At 40.3% G+C, this 17,915-nt stretch overlaps 1 protein-coding gene across 9 annotated transcripts in view; it reads right to left on the bottom strand.

Moving 5' to 3' along the window:
• The window catches only part of robo2 (roundabout, axon guidance receptor, homolog 2 (Drosophila)), a 518,827-nt gene that overhangs the window by 16,474 nt on the left and 484,438 nt on the right, over window positions 1–17,915 (bottom strand). For all 9 annotated transcript variants that reach the window (XM_008424869.2, XM_008424870.2, XM_008424864.2 and 6 more), the window contains 3 exons: window positions 9,581–9,740; window positions 7,351–7,614; window positions 4,903–5,114 (listed from right to left, as the gene is read on the bottom strand). In XM_008424869.2, the coding sequence (XP_008423091.1) occupies window positions 4,903–5,114; window positions 7,351–7,614; window positions 9,581–9,740 (636 nt within the window). The remainder of the gene's footprint in view (window positions 1–4,902; window positions 5,115–7,350; window positions 7,615–9,580; window positions 9,741–17,915) is intronic.

Below are 17,915 nucleotides of genomic sequence, written 5' to 3'. Positions count from 1 at the left end.
CTTATCACCCCTCTCCCCTTGTGCCTGGCAGAGGTTTTCGTATTTAAATGAAGTTGCTGAGAGCCATGCAAATGCAAATAAACTGTTGAGCACCGCCTTGTGACTCTCATTCCTGTTGTAGCTATAACCCATTTTACCTTCTGTTCACCTGTTTACTAGACTCAGGACCTGGCCAAAACCCCTCAGTGTTATTGAGAAATAATGAGATTTAAGTATAAAACAGGCATTAATGCTGAAAATGTTGTAATGTTACAAAGTCACACAAATGGAACTAATTTAGTGTGACATTCACCATCCAGCACTGAACACACGTAGCTCAACTTAGGGATGTAACCTTAACACTTAAGTGTGCATATCAAAGTACAATTTTCAGGGTAAATCTGATGATATATTGTCAACATTGCATGTCTGTCAAGTTTATCCAAGATTGTGTGATGGAATGCAGACCGCTGTACACATTTCCAGGAGAAGTTTTTCTGCCAACGTGAAAACACTGAGCTTTACATAAAGCATTAGTTGTGTCATCATGACAAAGTTCCAATCATTTGCACATGTAAAATGTTGGTCATTATAATATCACAGGCAGATGTTCATGGCATACTAAGTTGTTGTTGACTCTTCTGAAATTGTCTCCTAATCTGGACTTTGTGATTAAACATTCTCAGTATTCCAAGCCTGTATTCCAACATGTACTCCTTCAAATGAAGATGTCAATACATGTTGGTGTTGCAGTGCAATGGGCCAAACAGTTTAACACATTTTGAGACGTCTGTATGTATTGTTCAGTTATAGAAGTATGCCATGAAGAAGTATGTTTGGAGAAAGAATATTAAAACAATAATCTATCTTATCCATTAAAATATATATTACATGTGTGTTAGGAGCACTAAAAAACTTAGTTTTGATTGAATTGATGATATAAAAGAAGAATATGCATGAATACATACAAAAGACTTTTGTTAAACGTGATCTTACTTTGACATTCCTCCCATCTGAAGATTTATATTGTGATTGCACAACTTAATCAAAAATAATAATAAAAAAACATGTTCCAGAGTGGTTCATTGTACATAAAATATTTTTGTGAATAATATTCAAACTAATGTTAATGTTCACTGATTGCTTTATTGCAATGCTATATTGGACCCAGAGTCATGCTATATTGGAGTGGTAGTGATACCATTCCACATCACAATACAGGACTTAAGAAACTACAAATGATTTATCAGTATTCAGTTGCTTAACTCTAAAGTTTAAATTGAAGAACAAAATGGTTGAAAGTGTGTGATACCTTCTTATAGAGTATAAACATTTGTATTCTTTTTTTTAAAGTGTTGTTAGTTAAGCACTAAATATAACACAGATGATGAATCATTATATTCTGTATAAACTAAAAAGGAGACAGCTCAAAATAGAATTGAGTAAATAAACATATATACATTTAAAAACATTTTAGCAATTAATTATAATAAAAAATAAAATATACTGTCACGTAACTTTTGATAAAATAACTTTTTAGAATTCTTTTTTTCTGTCAATTTTCATTGCAGTAATGCGCTTTCATAGTCGGTCAAGCAGCCACCATTAAACTCCAGAGGAAGATTTGCACCTGTGGTAACGGGTGCTACTGCTAAATCCAACATGAACGAAAGTGCCCGTGCGTTGTGTAAAATGGTGGAAAAAATACTATTTCACGGAGTTACTTTTTCAGTATCGTTTTGATATTAAGCAATGTTCCGGCGGAAAACAACAGATGACACCGCGCCGACTCTAACTCTAACTCACGGTAAGAAAGTTTTTATGAATAGCGAGTACGTGCAGCGAGGCGTACGTGCGTTGATTCCCGACTGTATAATGGTTGGTTGAGAATAATTTTAACTTATTTACTTATGTATTTTTGAGAAAGCGATATATTTGCTAGAATATTTTTTTAATTTTACATTTATTTCCACAGACACTCCACAAAATGGGAGTCACATTTGTCAATCAGAACTCTTCAGGAACGTTCTGATGTCCGTGATGAGGACAGAGATGCAACTGTGTGTGAGTATCTACTATTTTAGAATGTTGATATTTTATGCTTCAATATTGTTTATGTACATAATGTAATTATGCTATGTATTGACAAAGCACAAAAATGTATTCCAGCTGCATCCAGGACTTACTGGCAGTCATCCAGATGTAGCTCAAGAAAGAAGCAGGTAAGATCTAGAGATGTCACAATTCCTTGAATGATGACTGTGATTTTATTAAAGTCCATCAAAGCAAATGATCTGCCTCAGAGTTTGTTGAATGATGTTTTACTATTTATTACCAACTGCTTTTAATTCTTTTTTTCTTTCAATTGTTTCCAAGTGTTTTCTATTTTTCATTAAAGTTTTTATTTTCTGTAAGAATGTATTAATATAATGTGTTTTGTTTTTTTGTTTTTTAGTTTTAATGTCTTATGTGTGCATACTAAGCTGGAAGTTGCCAAACAATTTCACTGTAGTTTCTAAAAGATGCCTGTAGCTCATAATGATTGTTCTGTGTTAACAGCTGATGGAGGAAGGCAGAGAGTACTGGCAGCAGAGGAGGCGGCATTCTGGGAGGATGGTTATGAGGCATTGTCAGGATGAACTGTGGTGAGGTTGAGACCCCACGTTCCCCCAACCAGGAGCTCAGTGACATCAGGACTACATTACAGGAAGAGACATCAGGTCTACACGACAGGAGAAATGTTGGGCCTGTCTTGAATGCAACATAGTGTTGGATCATGTTTGGACAAAAAAACACAGCCAGATAGTCCAGAAATGGACAAGCATTTATGTCTTATTTTGTGTGCAAACAGTAAAAAAAATAAAATGAAAAGGAAAAAAACTTCTGTGCCTCATTTATGTTCCTCATATATGAACATGTTGCATATAAGCAATATCAACAGAATATATTTTAATACAGCATTTATTTTTTACATAGATTTTTAAAATACAGCATTAAAAATATTAATGATTGGGGCGGGGTTTATTTATAAAGACATAACCAATGGGTCGTGAGACACTGAAAATGCAGACTGTCAATTGCTGTCGGTATCTGTCGCAATCGACATTGCGACATACTGTCGCAATCTGCGACAGTATCTGTACAGTATACGTACGAATACATACGTATTTGCAGCGACGAATACGTACGCTGACGAATACGTATTCGTCAGAATATGCTGCGTCAGAATACGCAGCGTATTCTGACACTGCGTTTGCTTCAGAATACAGGGTCAAAAATCCCACTTTTCGTCCTGTGTTTTGTTAAATCTGTTACAGTGTTGTGATCGGGAACCATGGGGCAGATAATATGTGAAAAAATGTAGCCTACTTCCTGTGGTCCTTCTGCTATCTGCAGAAATGCACCCCTCCTTGTCAGAAGCAACCAATCAGAGCCAGTAGGAGAGTCTTATTGTTGTCAGTCATGCTTGTGTACATGCTCTTTACTGTGCTAAAGGTGGAGAAACAACTTAATAATACAGGAAATCTGTTTATCCTCCATCATCCATGGCCTTAGCATTCACTGAAGACCGCTTAGCTGTAGCAAACGGGAGGATGTGAACAGTGTATGCACAAGAGTTAACAGTGCTAATACCCTTCTGTGCACTGCTCACACTTTCCCCCTTGCTCTTCTATGCTACAGCTGCAGTGAATGCTAAAGGTATTTAGCATGACCACTGATGACAGCAGATAAACAGTTTTCCTGTAGCATTAAGTTGTTTCTCCACCATTTGCACACTGACAGCACTAAGACCCTCCTCCTGGATCTGATTGGTTGGTACTGACCAAGTTTTTAACATTTACCATTTCAGCTTTTAATCTCTATCCCATTAAAAAGAAAATGCTGGGATATCCATGTATTAGCCTTTGAACATTTCAAAGCTAATACATGGAGGCTGCTGTTTGAGTAATGCTGTTTTAGTCAAACTATAAGACTAATATATATATATAACATTATAATACATTTATAATGCATTCCCACACGCCCTGCTTCGTAATCCACCATGCTGTTAACCATAACAGCATTTTCAATCATTTCACCAAAATCCATACATAAAGTTTGACAGCGGATGCTGTATAAGTTGGTCTCAGTGTAAAAATGTAATTTGAATCCAAAAGAATTGCCCTTTCAATAATAAATGTAACTGAAATGGTGCTATTTGTTTCTCATCATTCTAGTTCCATTACAATGAAAGTTGTGCCATATGTGTTAAAACAGCACATAAAGATGCATATAAACTGATCATTTCATTTTGTTTCCTTCCAGTTTGTTTTTTAGCTCCATTGAGCTCTTTAGCGGCCCCTTATAGTGGAACTGTGCTTTCCGTCAGTGGAGGATAGTGACCAGCCAGCAGACCAGAACCTGGCTCTGCAGTGATGTGCCCTTCATCCACCTCTCCCCCTAAATCCAACACCGGCAGAGGGCTGTAAAAGTTTTCACTGAATTGTAAAAAATGGTAATGCTGCCACTGGTCTGGAATCAAATATGCTGCACGTGAAATTTATTTAAAATCTTATTGGGAAGATACGGGTGGCGCCGGCTCTGGACTCGGGTGCCAGTTAAATCACGTCCATTACCCCCCACCCTTCCCTGTCTTCCTCTTTCCTGTCACATCCCCTCTCACTATCCTCTTTAAAATTCATGGACTTTCTTATCTCTATTTTAGAAATAATAATTGTAATTCCCAACAGTCTGCCAGAAGTGCTCAAAAATTGGACAGGGCTACACCAGTAAGCAAATTCATGTAAAAAAAAAAAAAAAAGACCCAAAAAAATGTACAGAAGACCAACTGTAGAACAATGGCATTAAAAAGCAAAAATAATCTTCCTAATTAATAATGTGGGTCCAATCAAAAACAGTATTTTTTGATGGTAACCAACCTACCTGTTATAGAGCTGTCCAGGTTGTCCATGCTAGACCCTGGTGTGTGCTCGAGACCGCGGGGATGTCTGGCTCCGTAGCCCTCATCCTCATCCTCGTCCTCCTCTTCCTCCTCGTCTTGCAGGTCAGTCTCCAGGTCGGAAACCATTGTGCTCGACACATAGCCCACTGGCGGAGCTGGTGCCAAGGGAGGAAGAGAGCCTCCCTGCATGTGCCTGGGAAGGGAAACTTCATAGATTAGGTGAATATAGCGGAGTACAAAAATTCTGCTATTCTGGTGCTAAAGGCAAGACGTAAAGTTATTGTTCGAGGCTTGCCTCACATCAACGGTTGAACAACTTTAAACAAATCCGCTAATTCCAAAGGTCAGCTTGCATGCTAACACAATGACCTTGTGAAGGCATGCGTGGATGATACGAAGGCATCCTTCTCGGCGGCTTGTCAACACATGGCTGTCACCTTAGTGGCTGACAGCCGCATTTGTTAGAGGGAGTGCAAAGTGTTTGACGCAGTTTGCAGTGGGAATTGGTTGTAATTACTGGCCCTCTGGGGTTGTCAGAGATGCTCTCTAACCAACATAGTCATTACTGGGTAACATGACATCGTCTTCCTGACAAGGCATCCCTGATTCCCCCAACCCCCACATCACAGCCCGCTTCACGATTATGAATGAATGCCAGTCTCTGGTTATCTCGGCGTCGATGACAGAATGAAGCATGGCCTTCATCTGACTTGCATGAGCACAACAACAATGGAATCCAGAATGTATGTGTGTAGGGGAAGTAAAGAAGTAAACTGGGCAAGAAATTGTGTCTGTTGGAGTAACCAAATGTAGTTGTTGCTTAGAGTGGTAGCATGGGCCTATTAAAGTTGAATGATTAATGGGTTTGTATCCATGACACAGAGTTCATGTGTGGAAAAACAGCTGAATAAAAGTTAACACTTGCAAAAACAAGCAAGCAGAATCTGCGCGAGGCATTTTGAAAGTAAATTACCTGTTTCAACTGCCAAAAAATACCATGTGGTTACCTAAATACATTCACTATCCAGTTAGCTAGCCAACTGTGATCTTGTGTAGTTACGGGGTGGGGGCGTGAACCATCAGATAAGGCTTCTGCATGCTGGTATTCCCGCTAAATCCTGGATATACCCAATTTAGGTTGTCTTAGCCTTTTTATCGCAGCCTATGGGGTTTTCCCAGACTGGGAACGAGAATACAACCTGCTGAATGTGACAGGTAACCAATCAGAAAGCGTGATGACGTAAGAACAAAGGGGAATCCCAAAGAGCTGACATATCGCGCAACTGTGAGTCCGGTGGATTTTGGAGATGATATGTGGAAATGTTTATTATTATATGTAAAGGTCATTATTATATGTTTATTCAGTTAAAAATGTTAACTATGAAAAAACACAGTCACCTCCAAATCATAGTGCAGCAAACAGAGCGGCTGCTCCCGTCGTCTTTTATCCACCGCCTTTTCTTTTTGTTACGTCTTTTATCTCTTAAAATGAGTCCATAAATTATCACTATTGCTTCTACATCGTCATCCGTGTTTGGTTATTCTAAATTCCTGTATGCTATGTTGGGAGTTTTGTGGAGTTTCTTCTGGAATTGTGATGTTCGTGACAGGAATCGGTTCGTTTCTCCAGCCACACGGCAGAGGCACTTTTATCAACTCTGTGGTCACAGAGATTTGGAGAATCGGCCGACAATTCTTAAATCTTGTCATCTAAACCAGACTTAAGACTCACAAGCTCTACTCATCTCCTCTCGACCACTGCCCAAACGCTCTCTGACTCTGGTCGCTATGGTAACGTTTACATATCCCGTCAAAGTAAGATACAGATGCGCCACAAAAACAAACATTTTTCTTTCGTGAAAATTTTAACTCACGATAATGACTAATGGGAGCCCTGAGCTTGTTTCTCTGCAACGAGATGGTCCCATCTGGGAGTGATGAGAGACAATGACAYCCGAAGTGTTGCTTATATCCACAGCCTGCTAGGTCTCTACGTGGCGAAGCAGTTTGAAGTTTCATTGCCTCATTAGCAGCCGGTCGCCGCATGTTACGCAGAGCGGGCTTGTAATGTGGGACTCACCTACCGGTCCGGGATAAATCCATTTTCTTGTCTCTTCTCTGGGCCTTTTCCCCTTCGCAAAGAAACTTTCCAAAGACATCTGATCTGTTTCTTACTCATTTTGCTGCTTGTGGGCTCAGCGTTGGCGCGCAAGTAACCGAAAGAATCCGGTTAAAATATTTTCAAAATAAAAGATCCTCCAGACTCAAATAATACATAAAACAGAAATATTGAATTATTTCTTGCGCGGCCCGGTGCCAATTGGTCCACGGACTAGTACCGGTCCATGGACCGGGGGCTTGGGGACCACTGGTATAGAAAACATGACATCAATTCAGCACAGTATATAGGTCAGTGCATGCAAATGTACCATGTCTGTTTAGCCATGTCCAGTTGGTATGCTCTGGTCAGCTCATCCAGATGGGCCTGGAGCATGGGCTGCATCTCATCCCGGGGAGACGGGGTGAGGGTGGCTGTGGACTGCTGTCCAAAAGAGACGGCAGCCGGTGAGGAGGCCACTCCTCGTATGGGTGGCGTGGGAACCCTTTCCTCCTCCTCTTCCAGCTCATCTTCCATGCCTTGATGAAGGTATGTCTGCACAGGCATGGGTGGGCCCCAGGTGTCATTCTCATACCTGAGGTAAGAACGGAAATCACCCAGCCAAGAGATTTGTATTTTACAAAAATGAATCCACGGAAAGCATTTTCTGATTACAAGAAAACAATCTCTGCACAAACATGAACCTCTGTGACCTTGTAGAACTTAAGAATGGGTTTGTTATATGACTGGTTTGAGTAAAATTATAGTGCTTGTCAGGCTTCATTTCCTCATAGCTGTGCTTATACGTAATGAAATAATACAAGCCATAAAGAAAAATGTTCATTAAAGAAATTTGTCGCCGCACATGCCATAGGACATAACGGGTTTAATCTGCTGCCATTAAGAGCAGCCTCAGATTTACAGTCGAGGAGACTCTTCATTTGCCAGATAGCCTATTAAATCAGATGACTCCCAGATTGGAAAAGGAGGTTAGAGGAGGCAGCACCTCATGCACCAAAAAGAGGGACACTTTGAACCAGCTAAATTAGCTTCTGTTAGTATAAAGTGAAATCTGTATGAGGTGCTTGAATACACTTCAACTACCATATTTTCCGCACTATAATGTGCACCTAAAAACCTTCAATTTCCTCAAAAGCCGACAGTGCACCTTATCATCCGGTGCGCCTTATTGGACCAATATTGAGCCACAACAGATCTAGCAACTACGGTAAGCAGCCGCCGACTTCATTTTCGCCTGTAGAAGAAGAAGAGCGTAGTGCATGCTGGGATAGTTGTCAGAACACTGGTTTGTAATCTATCTGCTGACCTATCTACCTACCGACCGTCTAGAATCAGGTCGTCTGCAGGTCATTTAGCACCACGTTCTCCACAAACATGCTGTGCGGAACAGAGAAGGGTGACCATCGTCCGGCCACGCCCTGGCCCAGTCGCGGAAGGCTCTCCTCGCCGACCGGAGTTGGACTGTTTTGTTGACATTCCCTTTAGTGCAGCATATTGGTTGCATAACGTAACTCCAGCCTCTACTGTAGCGTCTATTCTATGCGCATTATAATGCGGTGCGCCTTATATATGAAAAAGGTTTTAAAATAAGCCATTCATTTAAGGTGCGCCTTATAATCCGGTGCGCCTTATAGTGGGGAAAATACGGTAATTTAAATGTCTAAAAGTGACAGCTTCCTTCAACTGTCTGCCTTATACTCTAAATATGCACGGTGCAGTACCGTCATCATGCAGGCATGTTACAGAGATCTGTTTCAATTTCAGCAAGGTATTGTCAGGAGACATTATGCAAACAATTGCTGCACATTCTACACCCTTGATCCCAATAAACATGCTATTCAGAACCTGCATGTCAACAGATGCTCAGAACCTCCTAGAGGTCTGTGTAACAAATACCCTTCATGTTATGTTTAGTCCTGGGTTTTCTGTTTTCAATTCTCCAATATTGATTGGAAGATAAGAAACAGTGTAACTGCAGCTTAAAACATAATTGCTGAAGTGTATGGGTATGCAACGATGTTTTACAGAAACAAAATGGTAAAAAAAACAAGGTAAAATGGCAACGTGTTGATAAAACATGGGGGTAAGCCATATGCTTTGCTGTTAAAAGCTCTAATTTTCTAACTCTATGCTCAATTGCGCTTGCTATTTATTTTTCTGTATTTTAGTATCTTACATTAAAATTTACAAGGAAACTTAGAATTTTTGTTTCTGCAAAGTGCAGACATTTATTATGAATTGGCGATTTATAAATAAACTGAATTGAGGCATTTTGTTGAACAAAGAAACATTTTGACACTGCTTATAAAAAGAAAAAAAAGGCACTGAAAAAATAAGCAACTACATGGAGCAATGAAATTAAAATGGTCGCTAATTAGGATACACTAAAATAAACTGCAATAATTGGTTATTATTCATGATGCATACACTTAAACACTTGGTTTTGATGTGAAACTTACCCTAAAAACATTATTTTTTTCTTTTTTTTGATCAACTGAAAACATATTTGCTGTATCTACCGGCGCTGTTCGCACGCTTACCCTCCTCCGTCATGGTGCTCATTGGGATACAGGTCCATCTCTGTGCCAGGTAGAGGGTGAATCGGGGGAGGGGGCAGGGGAACATTGGCCCAGTTGGAGCCATTAGCTTTGGGAGGTTTAGATCCAGCCTTGGTTTTTTTCTTCTTTCCTCCTTTTCCACCTGCACGAAGGAGACCATTCATTTAACAGACATAGTCACTGAAAATTACATTTTATTAGAAAATCTATTGAAACGTGACAAATAGGTGGGGGAGGCAGTGTAAATAACAGCAAATGCTGTTGCTGTGTGACAAATGTGCATTCTAAAAAAAAAAAACTCAATTTGGTGCAAACATGCTGCTTAGATTACAAATCCATTTGCACTCGCTTTCAGCATACTGCTGGAAAGTCGTACACAATTTCAAACACAAGATTTCAATGGGCTCTCCGCCCGTCTCCGATTACACAGAAAAGCTCAAGGCCGCCTGATGAAGGATGAAAAGCATGCTCCTATTGATTGATTGGCTGAAAAGCCTCAAATCTCCATAGAAACAGAAGAGAACGGCAGTTAATGCAGCAGAGGCAGACCTTTGTGCTCCACCCATCCCTCAGTGTCCCCTTTAACACCAGGCTTTGGGTCCTCACAATGAAATATCTCACTTCACAGCATCATTATAATGAATGGCTTGTGTAGTGTCAGTGTGTCCCTAATGGAATTCACTGAGAGTCTATTACTACTTTCATTTCTTTTATTACACCGGAGAGCTGCTAACCCCATCTATTTCCACTCATAACCCTCCAACACCAAATTCTCCACTGTCACATCCATCTTTATAAATCTGCCAGCCAGGTCAATACCAAGTTTTATACGATTTGGTCACATCGCAAGCAATGCTTTTATTTTCTTTGGAAGATATTTGACTTTAATCTTGGATCCGGTTTTAGGTTCATATATGTACAGCATAAAAAGATTCCAAAAGGTTAAACTATACCAGGGTTGTTTATTTCTTGTTACCATTATAGCATGTTACAGTTTTTGAAAATTTTTCTGTGCTGAGATTTTCCATCCATTCATCCATCCATCCATCCATTTTCTTTCACCCTTGTCCCTCAGTGGGGTCAGGAGGGTTGCTGGTGCCTATCTCCAGCTAGCGTGCCGGGCGAGAGGCGGGGTCACCCTGGACAGGTCGCCAGTCTGTCACAGGGCAACACAGAGACACACAGGACACACAACCATGCACACACACACACACTCACACCTAGGGGCAATTTAGACAGACCAATTAACCTGACAGTCATGTTTTTGGACTGTGGGAGGAAACCGGAGTACCCGGAGAAAACCCACGCATGCACAGGGAGAACATGCAAACTCCATGCAGAAAGACCGGGGCCGGGAATCGAACCCAGAACCTTCTTGCTGCAAGGCAACAGCTCTACCAACTGCGCCACTGTTCAATCAATCATAGTTGGGTGATTCTTTTTTTGCGGCAACATTCCATGTCCCCATGTTTTGCTTACAATTATTTTTTGTAAAATGTGCCAAAAGTATTTTAATTATAAATTAGTATTAGTAAATACAAAAAGCAGTTTTCAAACAACAATTTCATGTTTTAAAGGTTAAAATTCCTTATTAGAAACTTCTTTGCAGATTCATTTTTAACTCAGGTCATGTACAAATGGAGACGAGTGCCGTATTGTTTTGTAAACGGCTAAAAGAATGTCAGGATCCAGCACCACATGATGTAATGGGTATGCCAGGCATATTGGTGGTTACACTGAAGACCTGTTAAGTGTTCAGCTCAGTGCAAGATGGGGGGAAAAAGTTTGTAAAGAGGAACAGTGAGGCTGCCAGGCCCAAAGTTAGGAGGTCCAACAGCAGCAGCACAGCTCCAGCCTGCTGGCTGGAATAATTTGAGATTGTATAACTAAAAAATTGTTGTACAAGTTTTATTATTTGATGCAAGCATTTACAGTAGATGAAACTGACAGTACAAAAAGTGCTGCTCATGTTGGCTGCAACCTTTACAATAAGATGGTTCATCTACAGAGACGTCAAGAGGTGTAGTATGTGTTGTGAGGAATAAAAAAAGTAGAAAGAAGATAAATAATGTAAATTCCCACAGATTTTAAATGTGACCTCACTGAAAGACCAGACCGTGCAAAATCTGAAGCTGAAGATAAGCAGCCAAATGTAATAAGAAACAATCCCCCAAAAAGCAAATCATAGTTTGGATCTATGTACTTATCTGTAAGTACATGTTTTTACTTACAGTTAATTGAAAATATATAATCCAATATAAAAAAAAAAAAAAAAAAGGAGGTGAGTGAAGGTAAAGGACAGACTTTTTGATGAGTTTTTATAGGGCTGATACTTTGACGTTTAACTTAGAATAATTAATTACATAGAAATTTTAACCCGTTTAAAATTATCAATGCAATTAACAGCAGCTTTTTTTACATACAAAAGTCTTGAGCTGAAACCTTTGTATTGACAGAACACCTGTTAATCTGTAACACAAGAGACGTCCGCAAACAACAGCGATGGACAACAAAGCTGCTTCTCTTGGCTAACTGGAATTTAATTTCTACTTCAGAAAATGATTTGGTGGGATGCTGGGAAATGACTATTGTGTTCAAGTTGTACTAAAAGGAGATAGCTTATTAGCGAAGCTACTCGAGTCTAAGCTATTATTTCAATGCTAAACATGTCGCAGCAGAACAGTCCCCAGTGCTAAAGTAAGCATACACAGTCCACATTTCTAAATAAGTTTCACGAGTTCCTGACACACTGGGAACTGAATTGGTATAATAGCACTGTGCAAATGTACTACAGATTCAATCTTTGCTTTGCGGATGTTGATAGAAAAGTACAGAGAATGTCAGAGGGAGTTGCATTGTGTTTTTGTAGACCTAGAGAAAGCATATGACAGGATTCCAAGAGAGGAGCTCTTGTACTGCATGAGGAAGTCTAGAGTAACAGAGAAATATGTTAGAGTGGTGAAGGACATGTGTTATAGCTGTAAGACTGTGGTGAGGTGTGCTGTAGGAGTGACAGAGGAGTTCAAGGTGGAAGTGGGACTTCACCAAGGATCTGAGCCCTTTCCTATTTGCTGTGGTGATGGACAGGTTAACAGATGAGGTTAGACAGGAATCTCCATGGACTATGATGTTTGCAGATGACATTGTGATCTGTGGTGAGAGCAGAGAACAGGTGGAGGAAAATCTCGAGAGATGAAGGCTTGCCCTGGAAAGGAGAGGAATGAAGGTTAGCCGTAGCAAGACAGAATACGTGTGTGTGAACGAGAGAGACCCAAGTGGAGACATGAGGTTACAGGGAACAAAAATAAAGGAAGTGAAAGATTTTAAGTACTTAGGGTCAACAGTCCAGAACAATGGTGAATGTGGAAAAGAAGTGAAGAAACATGTCCAAGCAGGGTGGACTGGGTGGAGAAAAGGGTCAGGTGTGATGTGTGATAAAAGAGTATCAGCAAGAATGAAGGGAAAGGTGCACAAGACAGTAGTGAGACCAGCAATGCTGTTCGGTTTAGAGACAGTGGCAATGACAAAGAGGCAAGAGGCAGAGCTGGAGGTAGCAGAGATGAAGATGTTGAGGTTCTCTTTGGGAGTGACAAGGATGGATAAGATCAGAAATGAATACATCAGAGGAACAGTTCATGTCAGATGTGTAGGAGATAAAGTCCGAGAAGCCAGATTGAGATGGTTTGGACATGTACAGAGGAGAGACACTGAATACATCGGTAGAAGGATGCTGAGGATGGACCTGCCAGGAAAGATACCTAGAGGAAGACCAAAGAGGAGATTTATGGATGGAGTGAAAGAGAACATGAAGGTAGTGGGTGTGAGAGAAGAAGATGCGAAAGATAGGGTTACATGGAAACGGATGACTGGCTGTGGCAACCCCTAAAGGGAAAAAGCCGAAAGGAAAAGAAGTAACTTAAGTAACAAATTAGAAACCAAAAATATATTTTGCTGTTGAGCTCATATGTCTAGTTATTCAATAATTTGGCAGCAAAAAGAGTTTTTGAATTGTAAATGTAGCTTATTTTATTGATATCAGGTTTTCAATAAAAATCTGATTAATTGTGATTACACACAATAAAATTTTTTAACCTAGTCTCACAACTAGTTTTTTTGTTCTTGCTGTGAATTGAAAACTTGTTTGCTTCATATGTTCAGCATTACATTGATTATTTAAGCATTAAGGAAAAAATGCTAATAGCTGGTAGCAACTGATTTGAGGAATCAAACCCTCTTAAATCTAAAAGTTAGAGTACAGGAAAATTATTTATCCGAGAACCAAACTTCACAGATTTCTCAGGACAGTCACTACTCATATGCATGCTGGAGCAGTAACCGTCCAGAATATGTTACAAAGAGCATGTTTGTTTGTAGTTGTGATTATTATTATGTGAAGAGAGTTAACAAAACATTTTAAAGACACAATTTCAACTTATTTTTAACTTGTCTTTGGAAAATAGTAAACTATAAATGCCAAACTGAAATAGCAAGATAAACTGTGTAAAGAAACACTAATAACTACACATAATGTACCTACAGAAGCCAGCCTCTCTGTTGGGTGTTTCATGACACAGCCTTTGCTTTGTGTTTTGCAGTGCCAACAACAACAACAACAACAAAAAACTTTCACTGTTGTGAAACTAACAGAAACATGGCGCTATCTCTCAACTGGTTTCATAAAAGCCAGATGGCAAACAAATAAGAAGCAGTGTACAGTTCTAGTCAAGTAAAAAAAGAACACGAGTCGCTGTTAAAAATGTTTCTATTTTCCTTAGCCAACAATAAAATGAAACTTGTTAATGTAGGCAGTAAAAAGCTTGGTGCAAAAGAAGAAATGCTGGCAGGAAAGACAGACGTTGTGTCACAATGAGATTAATACAGGAAGGAAGTAATAAAAGAAAACAACTGTAAGCCCAAGGCAGGTGGCAACACAGCGTAAGTATAGTCTGAAAGTAATTGGGTTTTCTAATCGCGCCTCTGGGCGATGCTTGACTTTTACCAGTAAATAGTAAGCTGACATGATTGTTCAATCATCCTCAGTCCCTCCACACAAGATCGGACATCAATATTGTAAATGAGCCTCTTCCAGGGAAAGATGGTCTGGCACTGAAATTGCAACAGCTCACCCGAATATGAAATATACGCAGTGCGGCCGGGAGCTGTGCAGGAATTACACAGCAGACTCGTGTCTTTTGATAAAATTGGGTCTCTCTTCAAAGGGGGAGCTGATACTAAACATAGACCCAGCTTTGGGTATTTTTACCCAAGGTCTGGGCACTCCCGGGCTTTAACTGCAGGGCTGCTCAGCCTTGAGCTTTGTTTTCACAGCGTGCCTCAGTGCTTAGGAAAAAGCCACAGGACGGAGATTCTCAAAAGCCTTCGCAGTCGCGAAGATCCCAGATGAACAGAAACATATTGGTATATCAAAAGGTTTTGAAATGAATGTATAGTTTTTGCAGCATCCACATAATGTAAACCTGAAACAATTTTAAAAAATACAACCTTTTTTTTTAACAATCTTTATAATTTACTTTTTCAACTTGATCAGCGCTTTTAGGTACCGTATTTTCCGCACTATAAGGCGCACCGGATTATAAGGCTTCAATGAATGGTCTATTTTACAACTTTTTTCATATATAAGGCACATAGAATAGATGCTTCAGTTTGGGTTGCCAATTTGTTCCGTACTCTATTATTTGACATCCACATTTGTAAAGAAGTGGTCCCCGAGTGCTTGTTTCACTCACGGTGTTGGTGTTGCGATATTGTGCCCAACTGCTTTCTGGGTAACACAGACCAACCGACACGCTGCCGCCGCACTCTCTGTCTCTCTTCCCCCGCCCCTCCGCCCCCCCTGGCTTTAAATGTATTATCAAACTTTATTAACAAACCAGCGTTCTGACAACTATCCCAGCATGCACTGCGCACTTCTTCTATGGGGGAAAATGAAGTCGGCGGCTGTTTACCGTAGTTGCTAGACCTGTTGTGGATCAATATTGGTCCATATATAAGGCGCACCGGATTATAGGGCGCACTGTCGGCTTTTGAGGAAATTGAAGGTTTTTAGGTGTGCCTAATAGTGCGGAAAATATGGTACTCGGTCCTCTATGACTTCAGGCTCCTTAGGGTATAAATATGATATGACGGAGTGCCCCATTTCTTTCAGCCTATGTTTATCCTGCCAACATGTCCAGATGGTAAGGGATGTAAAAAAAAGACAAAGAGCTTATGATTACAGAAGTGGGAGACACTGGCTCTGCATGCAAGTGACTCATTTAACCTTGATGGCCCTATCAGTGACTTAACAGCCCCATTACTGTGATTGTTCTGACTGCAACTTAGGGAGCGTTTACATCAGCTATGTTTAGTCTGCTTTAATCAAACTCTAGTATGGTTGCCTCGAAAGTCAGTTTCATTTGGGGAGGTGAGTGAATGCACAACTGAACTACAGACCTACACCTCTGCTCAGTCTAGAGCAGTGGTCCCCAACCACCGGTCCGTCAGTTGCAAAGGGAAAAAGGCCCAGAGAAGAGACAAGAGAATGGATTTATCCCGGACCGGTAGGTGAGTCCCACATTACAAGCCCGCTCTGCGTAACATGCGGGGACCGGCTGCTAATGAGGCAATGAAACTTCAAACTGCTTCGCCACGTGGAGACTAAGCAGACTGTGGATATAAGCAACACCTCGGATGTCATTGTCTCTCGTCATTCCCAGATGGGACCATCTCGTTGCAGAGAAACAAGCTCAGATGAGCTTAGTCATTATCGTGAGTTAAAATTTTCACAAAAGTAAAATGTTTGGTTTTGTGGCGCATCTGTATCTTATTTTGACGGGATATGTAAACGTTACCATAGCGACTAGGGTCAGAGAGCGTTTGGGCAGTGGTCGAGAGGAGATGAGTAGAGCTTGTGAGTCTTAAGTCTGGTTTAGTTGGCAAGATTTAAGAATTGTCGGCCGATTCTCCAAATCTCTGTGACCACAGAGTTGATAAAAGTTCAACAGTTTCGATCGGTTTGTGTCTCCAGCCACACGGCAGAGGCAACACGAACCGATTCCAGTCACGAACATCGCGATTCCAGAAGAAACTCCACAAAATTCCCAACATAGCATACGGGAATTTAGAATAACCAAACACGGATGACGATGTAGAAGCAATAGTGATAGTTTGTGGACTCATTTTAAGAGATAAAAGACGTAACAAAAAGAAAAGGCGGTGGATAAAAGACGACGGGAGCAGCCGCTCTGTTTGCTGCACTATGATTTGGAGGTGACTGTGTTTTTTCATAGTTAACATTTTTAACTGAATAAACATATAATAATGACCTTTACATATAATAATAAACATTTCCACATATCATCTCCAATTTCCACCGGACTCTCAGTTGCGCGATTTCCAAGTGTTGACCGGTCTGCGGTAATAAAAAGGTTGGGGACCACTGGTCTTAGAGCCTAACATTTTACCTAGGAGTGATGACAGAACAGTAAAACCTTTTTTGTTATGTCACAAATATAAATATGCAAACTTTATATTAGCTGAAACTGTGCTCTTTGTTCAGATGAGACCAGGATTGAGGTCCTCAGCAAACAAAGGTGGGTTTAGTAATGAGGAGATGGATTCATTCTACTATTTAGTATGGTGGAACATCTATCTGTCTTACAAAGACTCCTGGAACCTTGTTAGGGACCCTACTGTTAAGAACTATAAACACTGGACTTTGTCAGAAAACTGAAAATACATCTTCTATTTTTCAAAAAGTTTATAGTCCAAAGCCGTTGGTCAACTGAAAAGACATGATTAAAAGACAATTTCCTTTTCCTTAGTTATCTCAGTTCACTGACCCGACTCTTTACGAAAGTAGATGAGGTGAGATGAAGAGAAGTGAGGACCCTGGACTCTGAACAGTTCAAAGGATTGTTCAAAGAGGAACAGTCAAGTCTCCATGTATATGCTCCAGTCTTAAGAAATCTTCCAATGATTAATTCAAGGTTGGATCTTCTATCAATTTAACTTTCAATTTCAATTACAAACGGAATTGATATCTACCGGGGTGCCACTAAATTTATTTATATATATATTGTCTATTTTCTTTGGCTTAGTCTGGGGTTGAGCTCTGCTGGTGCAGCAGCCTAAGCAGAGACCCACACTTTCCTCTGCCCACATCCTCCAGTGNGTGTGTGTGTACTAGCTTTTTAATTTTCTAGCTTTGTACTAGCTTTAATAAAATACATAGTAACTAATGAGGAGACGTGCCTTATATAAAAGAAGTGCCTGAACTCAGTGTCTCAAACACAGGCGTGGTCCTCAGATGAGTATG

Source organism: Poecilia reticulata, linkage group LG13 (genome assembly GCF_000633615.1).
Source record: "Poecilia reticulata strain Guanapo linkage group LG13, Guppy_female_1.0+MT, whole genome shotgun sequence".
Lineage (NCBI taxonomy): Eukaryota > Metazoa > Chordata > Actinopteri > Cyprinodontiformes > Poeciliidae > Poecilia > Poecilia reticulata.
The sequence above is the reverse complement of the archived record's forward strand: the minus strand, read 5'-3'. Positions and strand labels throughout refer to the sequence as shown.